At 52.3% G+C, this 19,656-nt stretch overlaps 1 protein-coding gene across 2 annotated transcripts in view; it reads right to left on the bottom strand.

Moving 5' to 3' along the window:
• The window catches only part of ANXA6 (annexin A6), a 39,859-nt gene extending 21,119 nt beyond the window's left edge, over nucleotides 1–18,740 (bottom strand). For both annotated transcript variants that reach the window (XM_050961540.1, XM_050961541.1), the window contains exons 1-10: nucleotides 18,623–18,740; nucleotides 12,102–12,160; nucleotides 7,957–8,047; nucleotides 7,047–7,141; nucleotides 6,561–6,674; nucleotides 6,064–6,154; nucleotides 3,169–3,248; nucleotides 3,016–3,072; nucleotides 1,942–2,035; nucleotides 166–261 (exon numbers count right to left, since the gene is read on the bottom strand). In XM_050961540.1, the coding sequence (XP_050817497.1) occupies nucleotides 166–261; nucleotides 1,942–2,035; nucleotides 3,016–3,072; nucleotides 3,169–3,248; nucleotides 6,064–6,154; nucleotides 6,561–6,674; nucleotides 7,047–7,141; nucleotides 7,957–8,047; nucleotides 12,102–12,119 (736 nt within the window). In that variant the 5' untranslated portion in view covers nucleotides 12,120–12,160; nucleotides 18,623–18,740. The remainder of the gene's footprint in view (nucleotides 1–165; nucleotides 262–1,941; nucleotides 2,036–3,015; nucleotides 3,073–3,168; nucleotides 3,249–6,063; nucleotides 6,155–6,560; nucleotides 6,675–7,046; nucleotides 7,142–7,956; nucleotides 8,048–12,101; nucleotides 12,161–18,622) is intronic.
• Between the last annotated feature and the right edge of the window lie 916 nt (nucleotides 18,741–19,656).

Below are 19,656 nucleotides of genomic sequence, written 5' to 3'. Positions count from 1 at the left end.
CACCACCAGATGACGTCAGTGGGATCACGGTATCGGTGAGTGCTCAGGTCTCTTCTTCAGCTGTGTAAATATGGAGACAGGCCCTTCACTTTAGGTCCCTCGTTTGACCCTTTTGATCGAGGGTCTTCTCCAGCCCTGCCCCTCCACCAGACAGCATCAACTCACCCACTGCCAGCATCAGCTTCTCGATGTCCCCGGACAGCTCGCCCCGGATGCTGTCCTCGATGGGCTTCCCAGAAATCTTCAGATACTCGTCAAAGACTGTAGGGTGAAAGCAGGAGAGAGGCCCCGTCACGAGCCACACTGGTCTGGCCCAGAGGCGGGGAAAATGGAGGTCAGCGTCTTTTTGGGGGAGCAGACACCACTCTGCATGTTGGGGGCTCTCGGAGGCAGGGATTATTGCCTGTTAGGTGTTTGGCTGGCAAGGGGTGGGAGAGCGTCTGGCTGTGCTCAGTAACCCTGCCCATTGCTGCGTGGGAGGGTGAGAGGAGGAACTAATCTGTTGTGTTTTCTCTTCACATGCCAGGGTTGCAGCTGTCCATGTGGTGCTCCACCTGGCCACAGAGCATGTGTCAGCCACCTGAAATCTTCAGCTGACACGCTGGGAACTGAACTGGGGACCTCCAGAACTAAAAGTGTGCGCTCTCACAGCTTGAGCTGAAACCCCCAAACCCTATGGCTTGGGGCTGTAACAACTCATATCCTCTGTGTACCAGCGTAGAGGATCCCTGTAACCTGCAGCCCCCAGCTGGAAGTGGTTTCCATCATACGCAGGGTTTACAGTTACGTTCAGTGACTCTCAGCACCTCCACTATACAAATGGCTCCACCGCCACTGCCTGTAACACACACTCACCAGTGGGTTAGACAGCCGCACTCCCATCCTTTGTGCATTAGCCAGATTGCGAGTCATTCGGACACTACAGCATGAAGGCGGCCATCCAGTGGCTGGTTACTCCACTAGTTTCACAGGAAGTCTGCTTTTAAGGCAACTACCTTAAATGATGTGGGTTTTAATTGGCAGAGGCACCAATGACAACAATGAAAGCTACGAAGCACGAAGCACTTCTACAGAAACAAAATCTCTCGGGCTGAACTAGTTATTGCAGCCATGAGGTCTGAGAGAAGATGAAAAGGAACATTCAGGGTCTCTCAGCATTCAGGGCTCCCCCAGGAACAGCCCGATAAGATTTTGTCAGAGATGGAATGGGCACCGGAGTCTCCTCCCTCAAAATTCAGAATAAAGAATAAACGGACACAAATCGGACATCAGGAATCATAACCCTCAAAAACCAGCAGGAGAACACTTCAACCTCTCTGGCCACTCAGTAACAGACCTGATGGTGGCAATTTTGCAACAGAAAGACTTCAGAAACAGACTCCAAGGAGAAACTGCTGAACCTGAATAGATTTGCAAATTAGATACCATTAACTCTGGCTTGAATAGAGACTGGGAATGGCTGAGTCATTACACTACTTGGATCTATTTCCTTATGATAACTATCCTTACATCTCTTGTCAACTGTCCGTAACTGACTATCTTGATTATCACTACAAAAGTTTTTTTTCCTGGTGATAACAGGTCATCTTAATTAATTAGCCTCTTAGAGCTGGTATGGCATCTTCTCTGCATGTGTATATATACTCTTCCTATATGTTCCATTCTATGCATCCGATGAAGTGGGCTGTAGCCCACAAAAGCGTATGCTCAAATAAATTTGTTAGTCTCTAAGGTGCCACAAGTACTCCTGTTCTTTTTTCAAAATTCATTAGATCTCATGGAAAATGGTTACTTGTCCTTCCCAAGCGTGACCACCAGATGGCGAGAACCCAGACTGGCTGGCATGTCCACACAGAATCTGCAAGAACCAGCGAGCTGCTTTGTGGGGTGGGAGGAGCATTGTGGTTTGGTGATCTCATGATCGCTTTGAAAACAGCTTACCCAGGCGGAGATGCTGTTTGCTTCGGTTTCCCAGGATGTAGATGAACTGGGCCTCGTCTGTGCCCCACTTCAGGTCGCCAGCTTCCAAAAGATCCTTGCAGAAAGGTGAAAAAAAGCAGCAAAAGCCCAGAGTCAGAGAGTGCTAAAATCCTGGCCATGCAACCCAGAATGAACACACTCAACACCTGCCTTCGGTGCCAGCTCCAAACCCTAATGCCACTGCTTACAAAAGGCAAAGCTCCTTCCTGCTCTCAGGCTTGATCATTTGTTTAACTGGCTTCATCTATAGGGACGTTATCAGTTCAAAATCTGATTTGTCTTGTCTTCCTTCCCCCTGCCATATCTCAGTGTGTCTGTGTGCAATAAAAACAGTTACAACCTTGCAAGATCAGATGTCTGGAAGAGAGACTCTGTGTGTGTGTGTGTGCGTGTGCGCATGCGCGCGCGCGTGTGTGTGTGCGCATGCACACCTAGGTTCATATCCTGTTTGGGCCACAGCCATGTGTGTTTGTGAAGCTTCTACTCAAGTGACTCTTGTCCACACAGCCTCTCAAACGCTGTAAGAAGGGGTGATAAACATGGGCCTGAGCTGCAGAAGTCACAGCTGAACTTGTCCATAGACTTTAAGGTCAGAAGGGAGCATTATGATCATCTAGTCTGACCTCCTGCACAATGCAGGCCACAGAATCTCACCCATCCACTTCTACAACAAACCCCTAACCTAGGTCTGAGTTACAGAAGTCCTCAGATTGTGGTTTGAAGACCTCAAGCTGCAGCAAATCGTCCAGCAAGTGACCAGTGCCCCATCCAGTATGGGGTGTCCGCAGCCAGAGCTTTGGGCCCCTTTCTGGCTGCCCAGACACATAGCAGAGCAATGAATAAACTACAAAAAAATGTGTTTAAAACTGAAGTCGGAAAGGCCATGTTCTTGGCTGGGATAAATCAGCGTTGCTCCGATCTGAACCAGCTGGGGATGCAGCCAGTGCCACGAAAAGCTCATTTTTCCTCCCAGTCACTGGCTGTGCCATAGTGATTGCCAGGGAAGCAAGCCAGTCTCAATTCAGCGACACTTACCTTGGCATCCTGCTCCACCAGGTCCTCGCTCACGACATCGTCCTCCTCCCGCGTGCCCTGCATCAGAGATGAGAGGCCAGCAGCTCAGTCACAGAGGAATGAGGGCAGTGGACAGACAGAGGGGAATGGGGAGGGGTGGACAGATCAACGTACCTGAAGCAAAACAACAAGCATCTTCTTGAAGTGGCCCGAGGTGTCTCCCAGGACATCTGCCTCCAGCTCCCTCTCGTAGGCTGGAGTGTTGGAAAGGAAAACGGGAAGCACGTCAGCTCTGTACTCAGGTTAGGCCGGAGGCCAAGACAAGGTACATTCCTTGGCTCCCAGGATGCAGACCCCGGGTTCAAAGGATGTATGTGGAGCTGCTGTCCAGCACGCCACCCCTCTCCCAGATGCAATCAAAGCTGCACTGCCTTTCACAGCAAGCCCAAACCAAGCCAAACCCACTTCAGAGACACTACCCCCTGCCAACAACTCCCCTTGCCCCCACAGCCCCATCACCATAGGTCTAGTTTGACTTCTATATTTGGGGGGTGACTCCCGTCAAGCCAATGGTGCTGCGCATGGGGGCAGGGGAGCAAATTCTGTGCTTGCCAACAGGGGCACCATTTCAGGTGTTTTGGGGGAAGGAGCAACTTTAACCATGATTCCAGGGTCTACTTAGGCAACTGAAAACTCTAATTTTTTTTTCAGATAATAACTTAGAAATTATCCGACAGGAGCACTGTATCTAATTCCTATATCAAGAAAGAAAATTAAATAAATAGTAGACCCACTCAGCTCCAATACTAACATGTTCTGACATCTTGTGGGAAGTCACTTAAGGGACACTGGTTAGGTTTAAAATGGTAATGTATATCCTTATTCAGAAGGGACCATCATGATCATCTAGTCTGACCTCCTGCACGTTGCAGGCCACAGAACCTCACCCAGCCACTCCTGTGATAAACCCCTAACCTCTGGCTGAGTTACTGACTTCCTCAAATCATAGTTGAAAGACTTCAAGTTACAGAGAATTTACAGTTTAAATCTGCAAGTGACCCCCTGCGCCATGCTGCAGAGGAAGTGAAAAAACCATCAGGGTCTCTGCCAATCTGACCCAGGGGAAAATTCCTTCCTCACCTCAAATCTGGTGATCAGAGAGACCTTGAGCATGTAGGCAAAGCCCACCAGGAAGATACCCAAGAAAGAATTCTCTGTAGTAATTCAGAGCCCACCCTAGCTAGTGTCCTGTCTCCAGCCGTTGGGGATTTTTGCTACTGGCAGTCACCGACGGGCCACACCACTGTAGGCAGTCCTGTCACACCATCCCCTCCGTAAACTTATCAAGCTCAGTTTTTAAGCCAGTTAGGTTTTTTTGCCCCCACTGCTCCCTTTGGAGGCTGCTCCAGAATGTCACTCCTCTGATGGATAGAAACCTTCACCTAATTTCAAGCCTAAACTTGTTGATGGTCAGTTTATAGCCATTTGTTCTGGGGTCCACACTGGTGCTTAACTTAAATAACTCCTCTCCCTCCCTGGTATTTGTCCCTCTGATGTACTTATGGAGAGCAATCCTACCTCCCCTCAGCCTTCTTATGGTTAGGCCAAAGGGGTTCTCAAACTTACAACATGACCACAGGAGGAGGGGCTGAAGCCTGAGCCCACCTGTGCCCCATTGTCCTAGGTGGGGGTGGGGGCAACGCCAAAGGGCTTCAGGCCCAGGCAGGGGGCCTGTAACCTGACCCCCGCTGCCCAGGGCTGAAAAGCCCTCGGGCTTTGGCTTCTGCCCTGCACGATGGGGCTCAGGCTTCAGCCCCAGCCCCCGAGTCTAAGCCAGCCATGGCGACCCCACTAAAACAGGGTCGCAACCCACTTTGGGCTCCCGACTCACAGTGTGAGAACCACTTAAACAATCCAAACTCTTTGAGTCTCCTCTCATAAGGTAGCTTTTCCATTCCTCTGATCATCCTAGGAGCCCTTCTCTGCACCTGTTCCAGTTTGAATTCATCTTTCTTAAACATGGGAGACCAGAACTGCACACAGCATTCCAGCTGAGGTCTCACCCGTGCCTTGTATAATGGTACTAACATTTCCTTGTTTCTACTGGAAATACCTCATCTGATGCACCCCAGGACCGTGTGACCCTTTTTCACGGCCGCATCACATTGACAGCTCATAGTCATCCTCCTGTGATCAACAGATACACTCAGGTCTTTCTCCTCCCCTGTCACTTCCAACTGATAAATCCCCATTTTATAGCAAAAATTCTTGATGATCCCTAAATGCAGGACCTTGCACTTTGCACTATTAAATATCATCCCTTTTCTATTACTCCAGTTTACAAGGTCATCTAGATCTTCTTGTATAATATTCAAGTTCTCCTCCATATGGCCAATACCTCCCAACTTCGTGTCATCTGCACATTTTATTAGCACACTTCTGCTTTTTATGCCCAGGTCAGTAATAAAAATATTGAATAAGATTGGTCTCAAGACTGATCCTTGAGGATTCCACTAGTAACCTCCCTCTAGCCTGAGAGTTGACCTTTCAGCATGACCTATTGTAGTCTCCTCTTTAACCACTTTATCCAACCTTCAGTTCTCATATTAATCCCCGTCTTCTCCAATTTAACTAATCATTTCCCATGTGAAACTGTATCAAATACCTTACTGACATACGCGCTAATACGATCTACTGCATTTCGTTTATCTAAAAAATCAGTTTTCTTCTCAAAGAAAGATATTTCGGTTCTCTAACTCCAGCTGCCCAGCACCAATCAGAAAGCTGAGTACAAATGCAACAGCAACATTTGGGAAGTGCAAGGCCTTCTCCCACCCACGTGCGAGGATACAGGCAGGTGCCTCCAAGAAGTATGCACAGAGTTTGGAGTGGAGGAGTCCATCTCAGGAGCAGCGAAGGGGGAAACACAGAGGAAGAGGCTATTGGGGGATATTCTAGTTCTGGTGAACCTGTACCCCATCTGACTTAAATCCTTCCTTGCCCACAGGGCAGTGACTGCTTGCCTCCTGGCCCCAGAGAAGCCAGGATGCCCTGGTCCCCCATGCTAACCGTCTCTGTAGGCTTCCACCAGGTTGTGTATCTGCTGGTTGGTCCGGGATGCCAGGATCTCAATCAGGCATTTCTCGTCGGTGCCAATGCCCTGCAAGCAGGAAACACCGCCGTATGAGATGTCACGTGCTGATGCCAGGTGGGAATCAGCCGAGAAGGGCAGCCTCTGGGGGACTGCATCGGGAAGCGGGGATAAGTACACCCAGAGCTAGGCTGAAGCACAGGGGTTCTCAAACTTTTGTACTGGTGACCCCTTTCACACAGCGAGCCTCTGAGTGCGACCCCCCCTTACCAACTAAAAACACTTTTTTACATGTTTAACACCATTATAAATGCTGGAGGCAAAGTGGGGTTTGGGATGGAGGCTGACAGCTCGTGACTGTCCATGTAATAACCTTGCAACCCTCTAAGGGGTCCCCACTCCCAGTTTGAGAACCCCTGCTGTAGCACGTACTGTATTCCAGGATGGTCAGAGCGAGCCCTTTCCTGCCCCTTACCTGAAGGGCGTCCTTAATCTCCTTGGCATCAAAGTATGCCAGGGGCCGCATCAGACCCACAATCAGCCTCTCAAATTTCCCCGTCAGCTCCCGCTTCAGGTCTGCGATCAGGTCCTGGCCACCGGGCACAGAAGGGAGTGCAAGGAGAGAGAGAGAAGGATGCATGAGTGGCAGACTCTCTGGGAGAAAGGACTTATAAAGACAGTCTCTTTAACTGTCTGGGAGGAGGTCATGACCTTCTCAGCAGGGCTGCTGGCAGAGTCCGGGCTGGCCATGGGTATTGGAAGGCTTTCCCCCACCCGGACGTTAGCTAGTGAATTTTCCCAATGATTTTGCTTTGCTTTGTGTGCCCATTGCCAGTCTGGCAGGGACAGAGAAGCAGGGGGCTGTACATCCTGCATGCTCTGGTTTGGAGGATGCAGCAAAGGCGCCCTCTCCTGTGGACCACAGAGTAGGATGTGTCACCCTCCGATTCACTGGGGTTACCTTTCCGTAGAGCGATTTGTAGGCCTGGCTGATCTCAATTCTCTGCTTATTGTTCCTGGATGTTATCAGGTCCAGTATGGCCTCCTTGTCACTGCCTGCGGGGAGTCACGTTCAGTCACCCTCATCCCACTGCTTTGATCTGGGTCTGCTCTAAAATCCAGCTTTGCCTGGACCAGAAGCAGATTCCAGCTCTGTGCTGGAGTTGGTAGGACATAGAGCTGTGACCAGGGCGTACCCATCCACGGCTGGCCTACCTGGGACCTGGGCAATGGACTGATTGGTCTCAGGGGCATCATTCGGGAAAGGGGGGCATAGCATGTTAGCACAGGGAATGCCCCAATCATTCGCTTTCCCCGTGGGGATCCTGCACTTGGGCACCAGAGACTGTCCCAGGTCGGATCCAGACTGAAGCGCTGTGCCTTCTGCCTGCCCCCCAGGTAAATTGCAGACATGTCCTCCTCTTCTCCCCCACCCCCACAAGATAAGCCATGGGACATTTCCCATAGGAAGGGTGTTTGTGCATCATGAAGCCACTCCAGCGCCCTGCAGAAACAGGCAGCGGTGCCCTGAAAACACATGCACTGTGTGTCCTTGTTTACCAATTACATGGAGACACAGGGAGGTGATGAAGTGTGCACTGCCTGCCAGCACCGGAGGGGGCAATACTGAAGGGCTAGGAGGTGCTTTCATGGCCTTCTCCCCCCAATGCTCTCCCTTGCCTTCAGAAAAGGGACAATCAGGGCATCCAGCGTCACCCCTCCATTCCGCTCACACTCGGCCATGCTGCCCCAGCAGCTATTAGCAGAATGCCAGAACAAGGCCTGCTCCAAAGCCACTAACGTCAAGACCCCTGGAGATTCGACGGACAGAGGACTGGGCCCTTAGCGTGGCGGCAGTGGAAAGTACGCACCAAACCCCTTCATAGCGTTGTACAGGGCCTCTGCATCCTGGCTCGCGTTGAAGTTCGGGAACTCCTTCACGGAGCCCCTGTACCTGCCAGCCTAGAGAGAGGAAACAAGAAAACAAATGAGGAAGCGCCAGCTGGAGGCTCCTCTCCACCGCCTGGCCAGAGCTGGCATGAGGGCAGCAACGTGAACGCATGGGGCAAACCCGACATCTGATCCACCCAGCCACAGCTAAATTCCACCACTGGGCTTGTCACTCAGCCTCCACAGGGGGATTCGGTGAAAGAGGGCCCAGATCCACCAAGAGCTGGAGGCTTCCCAGAGGAGTCATCTCCCTGTGCCCTGATGGAACCTTGCCTTTGTTTCTGCTCCAGCCTAGCTCTTCTCCGGAGCGAGGCAGCTCAGCCTGGCCAGCAGCCAACGGTGCGGCAATCATCTATGCTCTGGGCCCCTGGGGCAGCTGGGCCTGCTCTAACCACAGGGATCAGGCCCCAGGATCCTCCCTTAACCCTTAGTCTTTGCAGTCCTAGCTGCTCCAGTGTGCGCGGCTGCTCTGCAGTTCTGGCACAACTGGCCAGGCGGGCTTGGCCATCGATATGGATGGCAGGCCCAGCCAGAGTTGTTATAGTGAACACTCAAAAACACAATGCTCTGGGGAGATGCAAAGCCTCCTGCCTCATGGCACATGCCAACCTCCAGCCGCGAGGGGTTGAGAGGAGGCTCCCTGAGGGGCAGGTTGTCCCATCACTATCTCTTTGGGGTTTCACGCACCTTCCTCTGAAGCATCTTGTACTGGCTAAGGTCAGCGATGGGATCCTAGGTCCAACCTAGCCCATGGTCCAACCCACCATGGCAATTCCTATGCACCATGTTGCTATCAAGTCACCATGCATAGTTATAGCACTGGAATAGAGTCTAAGAATGAAGAAGTCAAGTCAAACTGGGAGAAACTAGGATTTCCCTCACGGTGCCTGGCTAATTTTTAGCCACCGACGCCTTCCTCTCAGCTCAGTGCTGAAGCAGCCATCACAGAGGCAGAATCTACAAAAGAGCTTGTGCAGGAACACGGAAGCAGAACCGTAAACAGCTGAGGCTCTACTGGCCAGCAGATATGACACCCGATTAACCACACTCAACCACCACAATGGTTCAGTTCAAGGAATTGAAGAGAGACCACAGCAGGGAGAAGTAGATCTGCAAAAAGCAAGCAGTAGGGTCTGGTGACTCAAGCAGGAGACCGTGAGTCTGTTCTTAGAGCACCTCTGCTCTAGCCACCATCCCCTCCCAGAGCTGGACAAGCTGGCCGTGTGCAGAGTCTCTGGCATGGCTAATAAGAGAAGCCGATCACTCTCCCTGCTGCTAGGGCAGGATCATGTTGCGGGTGATTCATCAGCAGGGCAAAGCTTTATCTCTGCTTTCCCATTAGGAAGCTCCTGAGGTCCCTTATTCCCAGTGTGAGCCGCTTCCTGCACAAATGCCTTGGAGAGACATGAATAACCGTTACAAGGCCAAGCCACTGGCAAAGGAGTCACTTGTCACCGACTCCTGCAGAATGTGGGAGGGTGGGGCATGTTCTCCGGGGATACTCATCTCCGGGGAGAGCTCAGAGCAGGGGCCCATTGGGTGGGTAATCAGGTACCAGCAGAACTTCTTTCTGCCTGGGGGCTGGGATGGCATAGATCACATTGGCAGGGGCACACTCAGCGCCCACCACTCGGGCAGAGGCTTTAATCGTACCCAGCACTGAGTGACAGGGCACTTCATAGTCCCAATGTGTTTTACAAACATTAACTTGTTCACCCTCACAGCCACACCACTCTGAGCCCGGTGGAGAAACTGAGACACAGAGAGGCTAAGCGCCAGGGCCAAGGCTGCACAGTGCGTGAGTAGCAGAGCTGGGAACAAAACGCAGGAGCCCAAAACTGTGCTGTATCTATACGCACTTAGCAGGAATGGAGAGCCCCTATGACAATGAATCGGAGGAGGGGAAGCAGAGGCTGCTCTGTGCTAGTAGTGAGCTTTCCTGGGGCAATAACATCCACGACCCCCATTCCTGCCTTGCTGGGCAGCAGCAGCGTGAGATGCTGGGAACGGGGGCAGCCTTCCTTCCCCCCATTTCCTCAGCTGTTTATTTAGCGCATAGACTTCAAGACTCCCTCCTGCTCCCATCCCCCACTTCTGAGTCACACTGGCCTCTAGACAGCTGGAGCCCTTTTCGCTATAAATAGGCAGCTGCTCTGTGCTGGGTGGAGGTTGAATTCCCTACACAGCTTCACTCGCGTCTCCTCACACAGCCTCAGCACCCTAATCCCTGGGTGCACGTGCTCACCTCTCTATGCGCGTTAGCTCTCTTGGGGGTCACTTTCTTTACAGTGTGACTATTTGTCTGTCACTTTAAGGGACTTCCCCTGTTTTAGGGACAGGACTTGCCCAGTGGATGAGATGAGAGAACACCAGCTTCTCACCCATCCCTCCTGCCCAAGTGTCCTGTAGGGACACCTGGACACCCCCAGGAAGAGAATCGGTGCTGACCCCTTGCCAGTATGACAGCCACCATCTTGGCCAGCACTGGGATTGAACCGGGCCCTCTAGATCCAGGTGCACAAGGCCCTGCAGCCTGAGCTAAGGAGCCAGGGGCTCTAACAGACTCACACCCTGTGTGGCTCGAGCACAGAGAGGGAGACATAACACACGCTGACCAGTGGCACTTCTTCCCACGCCAGCCCCAAGTGCACATGGGGGCTGCGAGGGATCGGGTGGCAGGAGCTGCCCTCCACCAGTGACAGGCGTGGGTGCGTGCAGAGCTCACTGACACCAGAGATGGGGGATTTTCCACCCCTTCACCCCCCCAGGGCTCAGCAGCAAGTGGGTGTTTGCTAATGGAGCTGCCAGATGTCAGAGGTGAAGGAACTTGCTCTCTTAGCAGAACAGAATTGTTCTCCTTCAGGGGAGTTGCCAGGTCGGTTTCCTCCAGGCATGATGAGAGGCCAGGCTGGGGCGTTGTGGGATCACTGAAGTGCCCGCTAAGGACAGGGCCAAGCAGGCAGAAGGACCCTTCCCCCAATCTGATATAAGTGCAGGGTTTGTAGCAAACAGCCCCCACCTGTGGCTGTTAAACATCACTCCCAGATAGCTCCTCTAGCCTGGAGCAGGGACAGCCGTGGTGACCCTTCCCTTCGCTCACACTCGTCCCCCTCCTCCCCCTGTCTACACTACATCTAAAGGTTTGGCAATAAGCTCTGGATTAGAACTTCTCAAGTTTCCAGAGCCTGCCTGGCATCCAGCCACAACCATCACCCCCGGCATTTTAAAAACAGGGGCTTGCACCTCTTGCTTGGAAAACCAGGGAAGTGGTGCCAGGCTGTAATCTCCATTAGACCAGTGTAAATCAGGAGTCAGTCCTTCGGTTTGTGTGAAGTTGCTCCAGATTTACGCTGGGGTGGCTGAGATCAGAATCTGGGCTGAAGGCCATGAACTGGTCTGATCTATAATGAGAAGTCTGTGCTACATGCCACTTCTTTTGTCCCCATACAGGCTCCTGAATCCCTCGCCCCCCCCTTTTTCCTTCTTTCTTTTCCTACTAGTTCTTTTTTCCCATCTGTGTTTCCCTCTGTCTTTCTTCTCAGCCCCACTCGGATCACAATCATTTGGATTACTATGCCTCTGCTTTGTGTTTACACAGAGCGCTAGCCGAAGGCCGAAAGACCATAAGTAAACGGTATCTGTCAGCAAGATCTCAAGGCTCATGATTCTTGGATGAAAAGCAACGCCAGCTGCCAAACTTGTGGTTGCTTTCCTGCTTCTCAGCCTTAAAGCTGTGTGAAACAACGAAACTGCCCCCACCATGAGCAGAAATGCTGAGTTACCCAGGACCACTATGGCAAGAATTACAAACTGGCTTGGTGGATTGTACCAACCTGTTAGCTTCACTAACACGGCCCCCTGGCAAAATATGGGATGGATTCTTGGTAGCCAATCCTTTAAGCTTTGCTTTACATTACCAGAGAGGCACAAAACCACTGGAGTGAACCAGTGGGTCTGTCCCAAGGACAAAATGGTGCACAGCGGATCCCTGAGCCTCTCCATTTCTGCAGAGGAGTCGGCAGGAGGTAACCAGTGCATGTCCCATGGGCTAGAGTTAGTACAGTACCTTGCCTGTGGGCGCCATGGCTTCTGGGTCAGAGTCAATGGGGGAGGAGGAAAAGGAAGCTGCAGAAAAAAAGAAAAACGTCAGGCAAAATGTCCTCTCACCCAACAGCTATAATGACTTTGGCAGGGGTTGTGCTCTCAGTCACAGCAATGTAAACCCGGAGTGACGCCACTGAAGTCAGGGGATCCACTCTAGATTTACACCGGCGTAACTGAGGCACGATGTTTGGTCTGTTATGTCCTTTATTGGCCCCTATCCGAGGCTTGGCCAAGCTCACACACCCAGTACAGTTGTTGCAGGGCACAGATGCCTCTGTCGGGCAGAGATGCTGCCCAGATTTGCTCTGCCTTTCATCCCCTCTCTTCCCTAGAGCCATTCTGTATGTATTGATAGACCTGGAGGGCAGAAATCCTGCTGCCATGTGCTGGCACATGGAGCATCATTCCAAGAAACCAGCATTCACCAGGGAGAGCAGCAGATGCACATCTACATACACAGGTGCCTCTTTTTCTGCAGTCAGTTTTGCTTCGCTCTCAGTCCCTGGCGTTCTGCTCCACGCCAGGAAGCCTGGCACAGACAGACACAGGAAGGGGATGGGAGGGAGGGAAGAAACACAAAGTAAGTTGCACTTGAGTCAGCAAGGAGCAGAGCATGGTCCCCGGGGAACACTGCCATTGGCAGCCCGCTCCCCAATGGAAAGCCTGCTAGAGGAACTAGCTTTTCAGCACAGAGCCCTGAAGTCTTGCGCTGGGCAGAGACCTGGTTACCTAGGAGACCCCCTCTGCCTCCCTGCATCCTGAGTGGTTGAGATGCTCTTGCTGTTGCCACGTAGGGTTGAGCTCTCCATGGCTGGCGGGAGATGATCCCTCCCCAGAGTTTTGTCCCTGGCTGATCACTTCGAGGTGTTCTGTCTCTTGTCGGACGCTCAGTCTCCATAGCTTTGCTGGAGACAAGTTATTCATAAATTCACAGATTCTAGGACCGGAAGGGACCTCGAGAGGTCATCGAGTCCAGTCCCCTGCCCTCATGGCAGGACCAAGTATTGTCTAGACCATCCCTTATAGACATTTGTCTAACCTACTCTTAAATATCTCCAGAGATGGAGATTCCACAACCTCCCTAGGCAATTTGTCGTGGCCCAGTTCAATTTTTAAGACCTCCTTCTGCTGGCACTAATTTACGTAGGGAATGGGCCCAACCCAAAGCCCATTGAAGTCAATTGAAAGTCTCTCACTGAATTCAATGGACTTTGGATCAGGCCCTGTGTGTTTTCATCTTGCTGTAATTAAACCTTGGCACTGCCATGGCAACTGGTGTTACAGTAAAACAACCAGATCCCACAGGAACATGTCAAGAAGATTCAGCTTTTGCCATGAATACAAAAGCTCCCCTATTCCTGCTCCAGTCACCTTGTATTCTCCTCTCCCTCTGCTTTCCCAGCTGTTCTCTCTTACGTACGCCATTTACTGGAGAATGCCTCTAGGGGAGGAACAAATTGCTCTGGACAGGTACAGAGCAGGCAGCACTGAACAAACTTCCCCTCCAGGATTCTGCCAACGCACCTCAGGCCTGGCCTCTGCTATTCCAGTGCTTGGCTTCTCCCAAGGAAGCCACCGACCATACCAGCAGGCAGGTTTTATTTGGAATCTAAGCCCCATTCAAGCCCAGGATCATCAGGAGTGGAAACCGAAGGCCAGATCCTGGCATGCTCAGCTGTTTTCACAAAGTCCTTGAAGTCAACCGGAGTTTGCCTGAGCGAGGACCTCAGAATTGGGCTTGATACTGACAGCACTTGATATTAGGAGCCAGCGGAACGTTAACCGTCTCAGAGACATTTTCCTCTGGAACAACGTCATGCCATCTTGGCTTGGCATCACGCTGTGGTGAGCTCAGCTGACGTATCATCCTCCTTTGCATTGCAATAGCGTCCAGACCGCCCAGTCGGAGTTCGGGATCCTATTTTGCAAGGGGCTGCATCCCCGTGAGGAGAGGATGCTGTGCTGACACCAAAGATATTGCAAGACATTCAGACACATCTTACAAAATCTTTGGGCAGCCCTGCCAGCCAGGAGAGGCACCCAGGGAGCCAGGAGTGGCTAGTGGAGCAAGGCAGTGGTCCCCGGGTACATACAAGTCCCAGAGCACCAGTTCCAATGCTGGCCCTTTCAGAACACAAGGCAGTTGGGCTCAGCCTCGCTTCGTTTGGCATAGATGAGGCAAGTGAGTCCCGGGCGACAGCGTATAGGGGGCCTGTGGGAGACAGCAGGCTGGAGAAGGCTCTCCAGAGCTCCCAAGCAGAAGTCCTGGCAAACACAAGCCGGCAGGAGCTGGAGACGAAAGGTTGAGGAGAGCAAGCCTATGGCGGGAAAGCCTCGTCAGGAACAGAGCGAACAGCCCTGCACCAAAGATTGTGACACAGAGAAGGCTGGGCAGATGGCTTGTGTGTTGAACACTGTTAATAAGCCAAACTCCCAGCAGGGGAGGGTTATTATGACTACGCCTGCAGTGGGATGCTTACCAGAGGGAGAAGGGAAACTGAGGCAGTAGCAGAGGTCAATGCTTGATGGAGGAAGCCCCTGCTACAAGTGATGACCTCACAAACCAGACTCCCTGCAGTGGGGTGTTGTGTTCAGAGACCCGGCAGGGCGGGATGGGGCTGTGCTGCGTTCTAGAGAGCAACTGATTTGCTCCCTGTTCACCATTTCATCCCGCAAGCCCTCGAGAGACAGAATCTCTCCTCAGCTCCAACCAGTCCCTTATTTCTCAGGGGAGCCCAGGGCTAGAACCAAGTGCCACATTTAAAGGTCTGCAGCGCGCTGTGCAGCCTCCTCTCAGGGGCCCCTCACTCTGTCTAGACTAGAAATCAAGCCGGATGCCAGAAACATACAGAGACCCGACCCTAGGAAATACAGCTCAGTTTCCATGGCAGCTCACCGTACTCCTACTTTAAGATAGATTTTACATCAATGGAAACAAGCCCTCACCACTAAAGTCACTGCCGGTCACCAGGCAACGGACACCCCGTCCCCACAGGGAGGAGATTCACCAAAGAGGGGGGCCATTTTCATTTTCCTGGGGACGAAAGAGAAGCACAGGATGATGGCGGGAGAAAAGCAGCCGAATAATGGAGCCTGGAAATGAATGAGTCTATTGAATGTTATCTGACACTCATCGGCTCTCAGGACAACTCATATCCCCCACAACTTCCTGGAGCCGACGCACCATGTTGCAGGAAAATTCAATAGTGGCAAAGCCCCAGAGCAGCAATTTGGGCTGGGAGAACTTTTCAAAACCATACGTTGAATACATTTCACTTTCCATCCTGTCCACTTCCACAAAGCCTGTGTGCAAACGGCCACAGCTAACTGCATTCAAACAGGAGGCTCTTCTCCCGCACAGCCCCAGAAGAGCCTATGGGGAGGTCGTCTGGATGGATTTCGGACACCACAATCATCTCCAGGGGCAGCAGGAAGGGTGGACTTGCCTCACTGCTCCTCATGAGGCGAGGAGTCAGAAGTCCTGGGTTCTCTTCTTGACTGACTGCCATCAACTTCCTGGGTGACCCCAGGCAAATCACTTAACCTCCTCTGTGCCTCAGTTTTCCCCTTGCTAAAATGGTGAAACAGTATTATCTCAAGAGAGCACTGTGGTGTTCTCCAAACATGAATTAAGTGCTTTGAGATGCTACCGAAGCATCTGGCATCGTCACAGTTTTACTTGTGATTCTGAGAATTACTTATGATTCTTATGCTCTGCTGAGAAACCCAGGGGCCTCTACAGCCCCCTTTGCTTTTCTATTCTCTTTCCGAAGGCATCCTCTTGGCTGCAGCTCTGCCCAGAGAGGGTGGGAGAGAAATGTCTGGCGGGGGTGGAGAGCGCACAGCTCAGATCTCCAATGAGAGAGCCCGGCTCGAAGGACGAGGCCTGGCTGGCTCCTGGCTGACAGCCTGTCCCTGCATTGCAGTGTGGCTGCAGGGCAGGGATCCAAAAACCAGCCGGAGTCATCCCTCAGCCTCCAGCAGCATGGGCTGTGCTGTCGGACCACGAACTGGCCAAGAGGCACAGAACTCTGCAGCTTTGCTGGTCTTCACTGGCCAGGCCTAGGGGGTTTGCTGATGTGGGCTTTCACTGAGGCTATATTTTCTCAGGGCCAGCTCCAAAAACTGGGCTTTTATCCACAAACGCTGAAGCCAGCAAGCCTGGAGAGCGAAATACCAGGAACGTGCAGGGCTCAAGGCCCAGAGCAGCTGAACTGACAGGCTTTGCAAAGGGTGCCCAGCACCTGCCGCGGCTCCACGAGGGGGAGAGCTGTGCTGAAAGAGGGCGACGTTGGGCGAGGGTACTTGCACAGATGGGGCCCCTCCCTGGGGCCCTGGGTGGGGGAGGGGGCTGCTTGTGAATACTGCAGCGAGGAGATGAAGAGGCTCGTACCCTATGCAAGCTTCCTGTTTACTTCCTCTGATACAGATCACCTACCCGGGCCTGGCTCTCACCTCTGCATGCAGCCCCAGATAAATATGCAACAGAGACAGCCAAATTCATCTCACTGGGGATCTGATAACTCCCAACAGCACCTGGATCCGCTCACGGAACGAGCAGCTGCTCAGGGTTGCAGGTGGCCTTCCACATGATCCCCGTTCTTGGATGTGAGCAGGCCCCTGTTGGAATCACCACAGCTCCATCCAGCACTGCTTTTTAACATGCACTGATCCCCCTGCTCCTAGGGGAGGCTCCTCTCCCGTGAGAACTGCCTTGGCAAGGTCCAGCTATGAAAAGACAAACAGCAAGAGCCCATCCCTACTTGGGACACTCGTTGGAAGACAAAGACAGGCCGATGGGGGATGAGATAGTCAACGCGCTGTTGTGCCGCACAGCCTTGTGCCTGCGGCATGTGAGCTGACGAGGGGCAAACGGAACCCCTACTTGGGGGCCTGGCCCCACACAACAATTCGGGCTGCCCCCTCTCCTGGCAAGCACAGCTCATTCCCTGATTGCTGAACACCAGGAAGAGCGACCTGGACCAAGGGAATCAACGGAAAGCCCTGATGGCTGAGGGGGGTGGTGGGGAATCTGGGAGGCGGTGCCGGTGTGTCCATGTTTGCTAGCTCTTGTGCGGACAAAAGGATTCACTGCTCATTATGCTTTAGGAGGGCTTATAGGGATTTTCTCACAGCACCTAATAAATAATTGATGAGAGTGGAGAGCTCTCTGCTGTTGCATCCAGGGTGTCTAGGCACTCAGCGGCCACTCCCCACATCCTTTAAATCCTTGGTACAGCGGCAGGATAATTGTCCTGAGCTCCCTTTCCCCAAAAGTGCCAGTGAAAGCCATGGTGTGCGGGCCAGCCACAGCCCCTGTGTTTTACTGACGGATTCACAGCCCCAGCCAGCCTGGCCCACCTTTGCAGGGCTCCTCTACGCAGCAGGCCTTTGGTTTTACATTCTTCCCAGCCATGCGGAGTCATGCCAGGGTGCAGCATGGACAGAGAGACAAGAGGCCTAGGGGTTACTTTGAAAGCTTGCAGGCTGGCAGTGGTACTCTGAGAACACACCCTGCCAGCTATTACCCAGCACCGTACCAGGCGGCAGCCTCAGGAGGGGTTTACTTCTGCTTTAGACAGGAGGGGGTTTTCAGAAAAAGTCATTCCCAGAGCAAAAGTAAAGCCACAGGCTCCACCCATCCCCCTAGAATTGGGGCGTTGGCTCAAGGACCTCCTGCACCACCCCTTTGGGGCTCTTCACGTTAAAAGAAATGCCTTGTAGGCTGGCAAATGAAACATCGGGAGGGTTAAAAAAAGATGCATGAGCCACCTCAGAAGACAGAGACACGGGACGCTACAAATCCAATGCAGTCTGCTTTTTAAAATTCAACCTTAAGTCTTAAGACAAGTGATGCTAGCTCCCCAAGACTGTCCCAGAGCTCAAGCATCTCCCCACAGGGTCATGAATCTTTTAAAAATATACATTATAAAATAACTATTGCACGGGACATTTTATGAAACGGGAGGGCAAAATTCCCTGGGAATCTGCTTTCCCCAAATGAAGTTCATGGATTTAACCCATATCCCAAGGTGTATGTCACTGGGATTTTTGTCTTTTTCTGTCATCTGCCCAAATACTAGGACAAGCAAAGCTAAGCCAGGCTTATCCTTGTGGCTGGGTTTTGCACACACACACAGACACCCTGGGGAAGGGGCCCAGAACACACCCACCAGCTCCCAGCCGTCTCTGGTTACAGAAACGCTACCCAGCTCCCCCGAATGGGACTTGCTCTCCGTTTGGAGAGTGCCAGGTAGACTTCTGGTGATTTTCATTAATAATAAATAATCATTAATTTACTCTAAAGAGAAAATAACCTTGAAACTCACCAGCACGCTGAACATTTTGCAATGCACACAAGAGGGGCTATTGATTTGCCTTTAGTCCAGTGGCTTGCCAGACCCCCTTCCCCGCAATCAGCCCTGGCACTCTCCAGCTTCCCCTCTCACTAAGGATTGACCCTTTTCCCAGGCTCAGACTTACATGTCCTGCCAAGGCCTCTTCCCCTGGAGCAGCCCTTCTCAGCCTGCAGTGAGACAGCCCAGGAGCTGTGCAGAACAGCGCTCGGTATGGCAATGTGCAGCCTGCCCTCGTTGCAATGCAGCTGTTTCCTTTCCTCCAGTGGAACGACGTCACACACTTCAGAGCCTTCCAATCCGGGCTAGCCCAGGCAGGGGCAGAGGCCACCAGGAGAGTCACTGGTTTGCCCTGAGCGGCCCTTGCCAATGGCACTCTAGAAAGAACATGCACCAGCAAACTGCCATATGTCACCCTCCCTCAGAAAAGGCAACAGGGGTCAGAGAAATAATCCAGCTCCTGCCTCACGCTGATTTAACATCTCGCTGCCCCAGTGGGAGCAGAGCTCAATAGAGCATCTCATTATACGCACCGCCACATCCAGGACAAGAGCAATGAGAGGGATAACGCGGGTGCCTCCCCAGGCTGCACAGGTAGAACTGCAGCCCCCCCGTGTAGGGCACAGCATGGTGGGAAAGGCTAGCCCTGGTGCTTTTCACAGCGGCTATATGCCACCGCCCTGAGTCTCGTGATGTGCATTATGTGGCACGTACTGGAGATAACACTTATTTCAGTTTTATGGCATGAGTCTTATACCCTCTGAACACAAGAGCATTTAACACAATTAAGCTCTTAATATGTAGATCAAACTGCCTGTGCCACCACTAAGCTACGTCCACCAATGACCGTAACGCAACGATCCCCTCTGCCCCATCAGCTCATCCCTGACCCTAATTCAGGGGAAATCGCAGGCTGCAGGAAAGTTAACTAAGGAAGCTGGGCTCTGACCCACCATGGAGGGAAGCAAGTTTTGGGGCTTCATGGAGAATGCCCTGCCCCGTTGAACTGTGGGGGCTCCCAGCTCAAGAATCTCTGGTGGTCACTCCTGGTGTCAGTATCACTCTGCATGGGAGTGAGTGAGAGGACAGTGGAGGGGCAGAGGGATGCATCCTCCATATAAGTGAGGAGAGATCCAGCAAGAGCCAGACCATATATGGTGT

This window comes from Gopherus flavomarginatus, chromosome 7, assembly GCF_025201925.1.
Source record: "Gopherus flavomarginatus isolate rGopFla2 chromosome 7, rGopFla2.mat.asm, whole genome shotgun sequence".
Lineage (NCBI taxonomy): Eukaryota > Metazoa > Chordata > Testudines > Testudinidae > Gopherus > Gopherus flavomarginatus.
Note: the sequence above shows the minus strand (reverse complement) of the source record. Positions and strands in the feature narration are given on the sequence as shown.